General features: G+C 43.4%; 1 protein-coding gene across 2 annotated transcripts in view; it reads left to right on the forward strand.

Annotated features, from left to right (window-relative positions):
- Nucleotides 1–12,137, forward strand: part of WDFY1 (WD repeat and FYVE domain containing 1) — a 54,847-nt gene that overhangs the window by 26,782 nt on the left and 15,928 nt on the right. For both annotated transcript variants that reach the window (XM_075529739.1, XM_075529741.1), the window contains exons 4-7: nucleotides 2,176–2,230; nucleotides 5,594–5,744; nucleotides 7,265–7,377; nucleotides 9,598–9,724. In XM_075529739.1, the coding sequence (XP_075385854.1) occupies nucleotides 2,176–2,230; nucleotides 5,594–5,744; nucleotides 7,265–7,377; nucleotides 9,598–9,724 (446 nt within the window). The remainder of the gene's footprint in view (nucleotides 1–2,175; nucleotides 2,231–5,593; nucleotides 5,745–7,264; nucleotides 7,378–9,597; nucleotides 9,725–12,137) is intronic.

Consider the following 12,137-nt stretch of genomic DNA (forward strand, 5'->3'; position numbering starts at 1 on the left):
CAACGATGAAACATATAACTTTCCTCTAGTTCTTAAATACTTCCTTCCCCCCACTATCATGATCCCAATACTACCTTGCAAATCTGGCTAGACCAGAGGATGTACATTGGTACAGATAGAACTGGAAACACGGAATCCAGGACAGACAACAACTCCAGAACCAGTGATGAGGGCAGCGATGCCTGGAGGGTGGAGAGAATGTGGGGTAGAAAGGGGGAATTGATTACAGGAATGTACACATAGCCTCATCCCTGTGGGAGGGACAGCAGAGGAGAGGGCAGGGGGAGATGTCAGACAGTGTAATATATGACAAAATAATATATGAATGATGAAGGGTTCACGAGGTAGTAGGGAGAGGGGAAAATGTGCAGCAAATATTAAGGGCTCAAGTAGAAGGCAAATGTTTTGAGAATGATAATGGCAACAAATGTACATATGATCTTGACACGATGGATGTATATGTGGATTGTGATAAGAATTGTAGGAGCCCCCAATAAAATGATTAAAAGGGAAAAAAAGGTTGATTTTTGTACCAGTCATTTCTTTAACTGCCTCCAGAATCCTTTTCTTCTTTGTAATGATTGTCAGAAAAGTTGAAGACAGCCCTTCCTCCTGAGCTCTTTCACTGACTTTCCATGGTCCGAGGCCCTAAGGATATGCACCTTTAGGCCCTTGGCTAGAGCCTTCCTCATCTTCCCCCCAACCTTGTGTCCTTTACAGCTACTCACTGTAACTCAGGCACTGACATGGATTTCATTGCAGACCGCCCCATCGCCTGCCTCCTGGCATTGTTTTACACTTGACCTTAGCTAAACAGCTAAGAAGCAATACATGGCATTTTTTTGAACAGTTCATTATAATACTGAACATCTAGTAATGATTACATCAGTAAATTATACCATGCAATGTTGTGTGTAGTATGTACAGTAATGAAATGTATGCCCCCTAAAGTCCCCCTAGATACACACACACACACACACACAGTAGATGGCTATCAGTGGGGCTCCTCATAGCTCAGCTATGTCTTAAGTCAAGGACAACCTGTAGTGTCATCTTAACAATATTAAGTCTTCCTATCCATGAATTCAGGGTAGCTTTCCATTTATTTCCATCTCTTCTTTTCAACAAGGCTCTCTACTTTTTTGTTTTACAAGTCTTTCATCTTTTGGTTACATTTTCCCTTAAGGACACGTTTTCTCTCTTCTAAGTATAATTGATAACTTTTCTGTTTAGAGATTCTTCATTGCTAATACATAGAAATACAACTGATTTTTGTACACCTTACATCTTTCAACCTGTTGAATATATTTACTGGGCTCTACTAGTTTTGAGCTGTATGTTTATGTGTAGTCTGTGTGATTTTCTATGTGCAGATCATGTTATTTACAAATATAGGTGGTTTAATTTCTCTATTTCTTATTTAAATATCTTTTACTTCATTTTATTGCCTTGTTTATAACTGACCTTTGCAGGAAGCTTCAGTCTTTTCACATTGAATATGAGTATTCTGTGACTGTCTTTTTTCGGGTTGAGGAAATTTCTTTCGAATCCTTTGATTCGTAGTTTGTTGTAGACTTTTATCATGAAAACATGTTGGAGTTTGTCAACTGAATTTATTGAGATGATTGGAAGCCCTGGTGGCTTAGTGGGTCACACATTGGGCCATAAGGTCAGCAGTTTGAAACCACCAGCTGCTCCAAGGGTGGAAGATGAGGCTTTCTACTCCTGTAAAGAGTTGCAGTCTCAGAAACTTACAGGGGCATTTCTACTCTGCCCTATAGTGAGGGAATATTAAGATGATCGTGTTTTGGTTTTTCTTTATTCAGTTAATATGTGCTGCATCGATTAATTCTTATATAACAAGCAATTCTTTGTGTAGCTAAAAGAGCAAAATTTAAAGAATAAAGCATAAAAACCTCCTTTGTCCTTAGAGAGAGAGGACATACACAGAGGTCACTTGTGGAGGTTAGTGACACTTTCCTTAGTCAGTCTGGTCCCCGGAAAACAGAACCTAACACCAATTTGATGACGGAGACGATTCATGTCACTTTTATAGCTAATTACGTATCCCACGTCTTGTGATAGCTAGTTGTGGATAACTACATAGCTTTCAAATGATAATCTTTTTATTCTTTTAGAATGTAATATTTTCTAATTGCATATGTTTATTTTTAGGAATTCCATGTTTCTGAAGATTTTAATAAGATGAATTTTATCAAGACCTACCCAGGTAATGATAATAGAGATACTCCTGTACATGTATACATAGACACACACACACACAACACGGGAACAGTCTCTTATGAGCAAAATTAGGTTGCATGTTAGCTTTTTAGTTTTGTCTGTCCAGTCTTGTGAGAAGTCATTAGCTCTTTAGCATTATCTGCCATTCTCTTACTGCTCATTAACATTTAAGTTTTGTATTTATCCCATTGTATGCATGCATCGGATGTAACTTAGACGCTTTCGTATTATTGAGCCAATGCACTAGTTCTGTTTTTTTGAACCCGTTTTATTGGCACATTATTCAAATAGCATACATTCAGTAGTTCAACTCCAGAAGAGTTGTACAGTCATTTCCACAAATCAGCTTCAGAGCATTTCCTTCTTGTACCCATCATTAGCTTTCCATTTCCCCCAGCCTCCCATGCTGCACCCTCAGGCATGGTATCCAGTTACTTCCTGTCTACAGGTTCACCCGTCCTGGGTTTCATATGCCCAAACATACGAAGAAACAGAAAATCTAACAGCAATAACTAGTGAAATAGAGGAAAGCGTCAGTCGAAAAGAACCAGAAAATATTAAAAACTAGAAAAACTTCAGGTCAAAGAAAGATCAAATGATAAGGTGTTAACTTTAACTTAACGATATCTGCCGTAACCCACTTTCCAGTGTACTCCGCATGACCACAGGCTGTTCACATGCATGTCCCCTTCATCTTTATTAAGCTAAAACCATTTGTAAATGGGCCAAAAGGTAGATCAAATGATTGGATATTACATTGTAACCTAAGTCTATCTGCCGTAATCGGCCTAACAGGGCTCTTTTTCTGATATCTGATAACACGGCCGTCACATCCCTGAAGGGACCTATTGGAAACCGAATCGATATGTGGACCCTGGAGGTGGATGCGGGACATCTGCTGTCATCCACAGCCTTCTGCAAGTCAGGTGTCCACCATGTAAGCTCAGCTCCAGTCCTTGCAGATTTGGATTATATTGTTTACAGTCCTGGGGTCACACAGTCTGCTGTGCCTCTTCCATGTGGACTTAGTGGTTGCCTCACTTAGATGGCTGCTGGTTTGAAGACAAGCCATTAGCACTACTTCGCTTTTTACTAGCACACTCTATGCTGTTCATGTGCGTATCTCTTTGTTAACTCAAATGCTTCAGTTTGTACCTAATTCCTTCCCTAAAGCAAATTCTTGAAAATTGAGTAACTAAGTAAATATTATAAAGTTTTTTAGTCCTCGTGAGTTGTTTTCCATATAGTTTTCCAATGGCATGACTAGTGCCTGGGAGTTTTGCCACAGTTTTTGCTTCACCTTGTACATTGTGGTATTTTACACTTGACAAAGACGGGCCTGTGGCGGTGACTAGACGGGAGCTGCAGAACCAGTGGGCTGCCGTTCACTGACTCCCGCACACTTTGGAGGGAAATCTGGTCTCATTTCATTCACCCTGACTTTCTAGAATTGTGATTTTATGCTTGTGGGTAGTAGTAAACGTCTGATCATCTTTGTGAAATGTGTCCTAATTATATGACAGAGCTATTTATAGATAGAAATTCAAGGCCAAATTGGCTTTCCCTAGCTAGTTGCTTGCCCGTTCCAAATAGAAACCAGAATAAAAGTGATACAGTCATGAGAACTTCCTCACTTGGAGTCTCTTGCATTGGTCACGTCAGCTTTTTTATGAAGGTGACATTTTCCAGTCTTGCTTTATTGAATTATGTACAAGCAGAACTAGCCTCTGAGCGGCCTTTTAAAATGGAAAATGACAGTGAAAAAGCAACCACGTTGATTTGTCAGATGACATTTCCTAGCTTGTGCTTAAAATAATCAAGATTGTGGAGTGAGTAGATGCTTGGGAAATTAAAGACATCTCTTATATGCTTGATAAGAAGGTTTTTTTAAATATATGTAAACAGCTTATTAGCAAATAACCCACATATCATATAATTCAGTAGTTCAGTCGATGAGCAGGGTTTTATCAAAAAGCAGACTTCTTACTAAAATCATTCTATCTGTTATTAAGTTGTGTCGTATTTACATGCTTAGTTATATTTTTAATCTGTATATGGTTTTTCAAGAAGTTTTATAAGTTATCAGACTAGAATTTTTGCCATGATTTCTGCCCTTTGCATTTTGTTGACTATTGACATTTTAAAAAATATCGGGGACACCAATACAAAGATTGTCCTTTTGTTTTGTTTTCCATGTGATGGTGTTTAACATTTCACTGGATTTTACCTGATTTCATAAAAGGACTCTAAAAACCAATACAGCAGAGAGGATATAATTAGAACCGTTAAAGAAAGAGAAAAAAGTAAAAGACATTACAACAGGTCTTTGCAAGGAAGGGTAATAACTATTCGATGTTTTTGCCACAAAGGGTGCCAACTTCCTCTTCTGGCCTGAGCTTTACAACTGAGGGTGTGTGGGACGTGTTTGCCGGGAACCACACAAACCCAATGAACTTAGTGCTTATGAGACTTCAGACATATAATAACCTGTTGGCCTCTCGGTTTTCTTATCTGAAAAAGGATCATACTTGCAAGTGGAAGTATTTGTGCAAACTGGGAATAATACCTCAGCTGAAAAGACGCCAGTAATGTCTCCGAGCCCAATCTCAGCAGAAGTTTTTGTTGTCTGAGACTTGGCTAACTGGAGTCCGAGATTAACAGCAAGTAGATCGCCTTTACATGCCACGGTCTGCTGTGAGCATTGATCTGTTACTCGCTAATCACGGTGAAGCTGCCACGCTCACGGGCTTCGGGGCAAAGACTCACCATCCTTCAGAAGCCTGTGCCATTTATTGTCTCTTAGCTACATTCTGGCCTCTGACTAGGAATCTATTAGGCGCCTACTGCATCCCAGTCCTATCCCAGACGCTGTGGAAGCCGCACCAGACGTAGAGACAGATTGCTGCTGTCGTGTAGCTTATAATCAACCTAAAACTGTACATGTTCCAGAATGTAGCTAAGAGACAATAAATAATGCCCTCATTCGCAGCTCTTATTTTAGAGCAACTTCCAACCTTTTGCCTTCTTTATGAGCATTAACATCTTACACATACAGGGGTTGTCCCAGAAACAGTACGTGCTCTGGAAACATGTAACTTTGTTCTCTTGAGCACAGTGAAAAAATCCACTTTCCCCTTTCTCTGGGACATTGCTATCTAATGATTTCTAGTGTCTAACTGCCTCCCATGCCCAGGCCCGCCCCGTGTCAGGCAGGTTACTGGGTCTGTGTCCACAGAGCAGCAGGATCACAGCCCTGGCCCGGTTTAGGCCGGCTTGAGAAACTCAGCCTGTGGACAGTAGCATTCTGCAGAGACTGAAGCGTGCAGGCTCTCCCTTTCTGTCCCTTCAGCTCATCAGAACCGGGTGTCTGCCATCATCTTCAGCGTGGCCGCGGAGTGGGTGATCAGCACGGGCCACGACAAGTGTGTCAGCTGGATGTGCACCCGGAGCGGGAGCATGCTGGGGAGGCACTTCTTCACCTCCTGGGCCTCATGTTTACAGTATCCTCCTCCCTCTCTAGCGCGGGCGTGACCTTTCCCAACTCCCCTGCACCCCCCTGTTCCCCGTCCCCTTCTCTCAACCTTGAGTCTGAATCCATCCTTTGTTGATTGGCTCTCCAAGACAGGATGGTTCCTACCCGTTTCCGATGCTACCCAAGACTTTGCATATCCGCTGTTGTGCATTATAAAATTGGTTTATAGAAAAGCAGCACAGAACGAATTGGTGTTCTTCCTCTGGGAGGGGCTCTACATTTTAATGCACAGATGTGGAACCCCAAGTCTCATTTGTGCAAACCCTTAACCCTCATTTCCGTGCATTTCACTGGGAAGGCTTGTGCTGCATGTAGGAAGGAAAGGAAGAAATTGATCCTGTAATGATCGCGAACCTGCAGAACCTGCAAGGAGGTAAACCGTATAATAAGGGTTGGTCGTCCTCGGCTACCCAAATGGGCCACAAGTGAGCCTCCTTGAAGGGTACAGCTCACTGGTACAGCTCAGTGGCATTAGGGTCCAGACTGTCAGCATGTAGCTTCTCGGAGTTAGATGTCTGGCCTTGAAAGTTGTTATCAAAAATCTTGGCTCTAAATGAACAAATAGCACAAGATACTTAAAGTTAGCAATTGAAAAATGCCTAGGTACCAGGAGACTTCTAAAAGTTTGTGAAGGCGCGGAATGAAGAGATAATAATGAACTTCTCCCTCGAGTTTTTTAATGTCCCCTCCTCTTGTACCTGCTGCATGTCAGACTTGTGTGTGTGTGTGTTTAACACAGAGAAAATTGCACAGACTTAAATGTATAGTCCTGACCTGGCCCAAGGGATTCCTTTTGATCTGTTTTGGAGTTGAAATAGTTGTTTTAAAATTATAGAAACTAATGATTTCCGTGTGTGTGTGTGTGTGTGTGTGTGTATGTGTGTGTGTGTGTCTCCAAACAGACTGAGAAAGTAATGAATTGTTACCAATAGTTAATTTTTGTATAATATAAATTTACTGCTACTAGAGATATCTGACTTTGGGGCTTTTTAAAAACTATCCCCAGCCACGATAGCCGCCGTCCTCTGTTAAGCTGGATCATGCGTTCTAAGAGAGAGAGTGGTGTTCGAGTCCTCGATCTGCTTTCCGTTTTGCATCGTTTCCAGAGTTCGTAAGCAGACACTTGTTCCAGCTCTTTCTTGCTGTGCTCACTTCTTCAGACTTCATTGACCCGACGGCTGCTCTCGTGTCTGTTTTCTCCACACCCTCTTCTTTTTCACGACCGGGTTCTAGGATCTTGCTACGGTCACGCTCCTTGGTGAAGTCTTGTTGAGCAAATGAAATCTTTTTGCACTTTTTTCTTCCATCTTAACATTTTGCATGATTTTCACTTGGCTCTGCCCCTTTTTTGTTCTTATTTCAGGTTTGTGCGTATTCTCTAATTGTACCTTTTCTGTTTTTGACTTTGATAAATGGGGGCCGGAGACTCTCTTATGGAAGGGTTTTGAGATGAGCTGTGTTTATATCTCCTTGACTGCTTCTCCTCAGATATGATTTTGATACTCAGTATGCTTTTGTTGGGGATTACTCTGGACAGATCACCCTGCTGAAGCTTGATCAGAGCACGTGTTCAGTTATTACAACCCTCAAAGGACATGAAGGTAGGTGGTGTAATCACTCAGGTCTTGTCCCACCCAGTCTGTGTACCCAACTCACCCCTCCCCCTGGCGTCCAAAAAGATCAACTCTATGACCCATCAGATTTAAACTTGACTAGGATTTAGATCTCAGAGTAGAAAGTAGGGTTTCGAGTTATATCCATTATTTTTAAAGTAAATTACTGTTTGGGGAAGATTTTTACACAATTTGTTGTAAATGGCAAGATATTTGGAAGAACTACTGTTGCTATTTTTTCCATAAGGCAGTTTCAGTGTCAGTAAGGAAATCGGTAGATGTATCCCCCTGGAGAAAATGGGCTGCTAGAGGCTCCCCTTGGGAAACATACCAGGGACTGAGGGCAAGACTCACTGGGGCGGAATGCGTTCCTCTTCTGTGCTTCAAGTTGGCTCTGCCCTGGTAGGCCTTTGAAATGCCATTAGCTGCACTGGGTGACTCATCATGAGCAGCCGTATCATGAGTACATGTTGGCAGATGCTACTGTAATACAATTTGTAGAGAAAGCACGCAGTCAGATTCTGTTGTGTGCCCCAAGTTAGAAACTTGGACACCATGTGGCTTAGATTGAGAACTGATTGGTTAAAGAACAAACTCTTGATGGATCTACACGACACAATAATACTTTAGGTGTGGCCATGTTAAAGGTACTCTGTGCTTCCTGGCTACTCTGGTTAGGCGAGATAGATTATATCACGTGGGGGTGGGCGGTGGAGACAGCCACTTCAGTTAGGATGTGTACCAGAAAGCACAGCCCCTAAAGAAGCCACTTTGCATTTCCGACTAATGGTCTTATGACCCTCTGGCTTGTGCATATTCTCGGGGTTGCTTGGGGCAGGATGGGTCTGGTGACTGCAGAGTTCATACTGAAAGCTTGTGTTAATATGCTCCTGGGCCTCCGGCTGAAGTGTAGTGTGAGACCCGGGATTACACAGGATCCGGTTTCCTGCATTTATAGGCACCTCCAACCAGTTTTCATAATGTCAAACCCAAACCAACCTAGTGCTACCAAGCTGATTCTGGCGCATGGTGACCCTGTCTGTGTTTCTGAGGTTGTAAATCTTCTTAGAAGCAGACAGCCTCATCTCTCTCCCAAGAATCAGCTGGTGGATTGGAACCTTCAAGCTTGTGGTTACCAGCACCACGAGGGCTCCTTTTCTATGCAGTATTTCTTTTTGGAAAGTTTGCATGAGAAACTAGTTTCTGATATTTTTCTTCTGATTATATCTACAGCAGTTTTCTGTATATCCACCATAAATATTGACTTGTGTGACTCATTCAGCTTTTTAAGTTGAGTGATATTTTTCCAGGCTGCAGCCATCTGTGGACAAAGGAAGTAATCCACCAAGAGAGATTTCCCCAAGGGCATCAGACTTGATACATTGTCCAGTGTAGGAGGTGATCTATAAGGTTTAGATTTTTTAAAACCTGCCCTCTGATATAATTGTGTGATTCACATACAGGTGTTTTCTTTTGAGACACTTAGTTTAATTTTAGTAGACAGCTTGAGATAAACTCTCTGCAGTCATAGAGCTGTGGGAGAATTGAGATTTTTTTATTTGGTTTGAAGTAGCCACAATAAACTTTACCAGATGACTTTCCTTTTTAATTTGACTATTTTTTTCTAATCTTCCATATATATATATATATATATATGAAAGTTTCAGTCTTACCATTTTTTTGTCACGGCTGTGCTGTCTTCACTGCGACTCATAATAAAATGATGAGTGGCCTTTTCCACCAGGAAGACTCACTGCCTGGCTTGTACGTCCTGATGTCCTGATAAGGAGCCATTGCAGTGTAGCTGAGTAAACTTTGAACCACTCACTGCAAGGCTGGTAGTTCAAACACATCAGCTGCTCCAAAGATGAAAGATGAGGCTTTCTGATCTTGTCACGATTTATAGTCTCAGAAACGTTCATATCAACTTGATGGCAGTAGGTTTGGTGATTTGGGTTTTTTAATGTCCTTATGGTACAGTGGGTAAGCTGTGGGCTGCTGCTTGAGAAGTCAGTAGTTAAAACCCACCATTCCAGTCGGCGAGAGAAAAGACCTAGTGGCCTGCTCCTGTAAAGTTTTCAGCGAGGGAATCCCTCACAGGCAGGTATGCTCTGTCTTCTAGAGTTGCTGCGCGTCAGAATCGACCTGACGGCACCCGACATCTCTCTCTCTCTCTCTCTCTCTCTCTCTCTCTCTGAAACCCCGTAGGTAGTGTGGCCTGCCTGTGGTGGGACCCTGTTCAGCGGTTACTCTTCTCAGGAGCATCTGACAACAGCATTATCATGTGGGACATCGGAGGAAGGAAAGGCCGGACGCTTCTGCTTCAGGGCCACCAGTGAGTGACTCTGAGGTGTGGGGGGACCCAGCTTGAGGGAGAAGGGAAACATTAATGTTGTGATACTGTAATGTATGAATGAAGTGGAGAACTTGCTTGTGTTATAAAGGCAGGTTATCTGTCATCCATGCTGACTGCAGATTCTTTACTACTGTTCAGACTTCTCCCAAATTTGATCGTCACCCCTGAAAGGACACTTAGGGATTGCTCCTCATCGCTTTGTTTCAGCACATCAAAACATCCAAAAGCATGCACAGACTTTTCAAACTCCGTGTTGTTTCTGAGGAGCTCATCTCCCTCTTCTAGAAGTGGTCTTCAGTGTAGACAGAGTCCCCTCTGGACTGTAAGATGGGCAGAGCAAACCACCTTCCCGACCTGGTCCTGAACTCTGCGACAGTGTGACCCATTGTGTGGTGATGCTGTGGGGTCAGCTGGTCAGTCAGTTTGGGCACAGCTACCTTTTTGTCTGTGTTTCTTAGTATGTTATTGGGGTTTGTGTTTAAGCACATTTCCACCTGCTTTTATTGATGAATTCTAAAATACAATTGAGTATAATTTTTTTTAATGTTTGCTGCTGACGGAGCTCAAAGTTATTGTGTCCCCTACTATCAAAATGTGCACCAGTGAGATGCTGGACTGACTGCCAGCTGCACAGCTGGGGGTTTGACCCACCCAAAGGCTCTGCGAGACAGGCCTGGCAGTCTGCTTGGGAAAGGTCCGAGCCGGTGACCCTGGAGTAGCCCGCCCCACAGACCCCGGTCGCTGAGAGTGCAGCATCACAGTCGATTGCAAATGTCCACCTGTTCGTTGTAGTTTGCTTTTTTGTAAAAAAAATAACGAGTTGGAGAATGAAGAATTGTATGAGCCCCTAATAAATTGTTAAAATTAAAAAAAAAATAAAATGCTGATGTTGTGCAGCTGAGAGTGCATTCCACACCCCTCCAGCTGTGTCACCTTCACATCTCGTCGGTCACCTGCCACTGAGGAAGTGCTGAGTCGTAGTCAGGCTGAGTGACTGAGCGTGCCCCAAAGCCCAGCTCCCATTCTCTGTAGGTTCTTTGGATCGCCGTGTGCGTTGGCAGAGCCAGACGGGCTCTCTGAAGTGCAGTGTCCGTACTGAGCGGGCATGATTCTCTGCTCGCAGGACTAAAGTGTAGTTTGGGATATAAGCCCTTGGCGCTGTGTGTGCGTGTGACACGGAGTAGAGAATCAAGTTAACAAGCGCAGGGTGCTGGGCCTGCCCCACTGACAACTGTTTCTGACAGTCAAGCAGCAGGCAGGCCGTGCAGTATCTGGAGTCTGAGGAGGGTCGCCCACTCCATAGAACGTGCTGCGGCGTGGCTGGCTCGGTGGCACGTTAGGCGTGCCGTAGGAAGCGTCCTGTGGAGGTTGCTCAGGGCATGTGCTCTTTTTACGCTGATCTGTCAGTTTTCTTTTTTCAAGGGGCCTCTGATAGCGCAGTGGTTAAGTGCTCAGCTGATAACCTGAAAGGTTGGGTTTTCAGAGGCACCCAGCCATTCTGGGGGAAAGCCGTGCCGGTCTGTTTCTGTAAAGGGCACAGGCTAGGAGCCCCAGGGCAGAGCTTCGAAGTCTCCGAAGTCTCTGTGACTCAGGAGCAGCTTCCTGTCGGTGGGGTGGTGGTGGTGGTGGTGATCTGTTTTTACTTTCTTTATGATTTATTGTAATGCCGTGTGTTCGTTGAGTATAAATTTAAACAGTAGTCTGCTTAAATCACAACTTTCATTCAAGGGTATTGTGAACGAGCTCAGCCACTGTACTGACTCTGGCTGTTGAAGGATAACGCAAACCCAGAGCCGTGGATCGTGTTCATTGTCTGTCTTCCATGTTGACTAGCGGGGCCCCTTTCAAACAAGGTGGTGTTTGAAACGTGTGTGTGTCAGTAGCATATGAACGGAGTGATGTGGTGAGAATAAAGAGCTGTAGTGACTGGCTGTATCTTCTGATTGAAGTCAACACAGCCTGACTGGCTTGGTTCAGAATTCAGCTTTCCTGACCCGCATGGCCGGCGACATGGTACTTAGTTCCTCCTTTTACCTCTGTCTTGTCATCTATAGAACGGGAGTGATGATAGGATCTATCTCTCAGGGCCACTGTGAGGATTAGATAAATTTGTCTACACCAGTTGGAAATCAGTGTGATAGCTGGGAGTTTGTTTATCTGCCTAGGGGCTTAGAGCAGTTCCCCACATGTAGTCTTTGTTGTTGCTTTTAGTATTGTTAATCATAGACTCTAATTAAAATACTTTGCTCACCAGGAGATCAGCACTTCAAACCCACTAGCTGTTCTGAGGGAGAAAGGTGAGGCCGTCTTCTCCCATACAGATTTACACACAAAGAAATCCTAAATGCGTCGAAATTAACTCGGTGGCATTAGGTTCAGTTTGTTTTGTTTC

The sequence above is a fragment of the Tenrec ecaudatus genome, chromosome 13 (genome assembly GCF_050624435.1).
Source record: "Tenrec ecaudatus isolate mTenEca1 chromosome 13, mTenEca1.hap1, whole genome shotgun sequence".
NCBI lineage: Eukaryota > Metazoa > Chordata > Mammalia > Afrosoricida > Tenrecidae > Tenrec > Tenrec ecaudatus.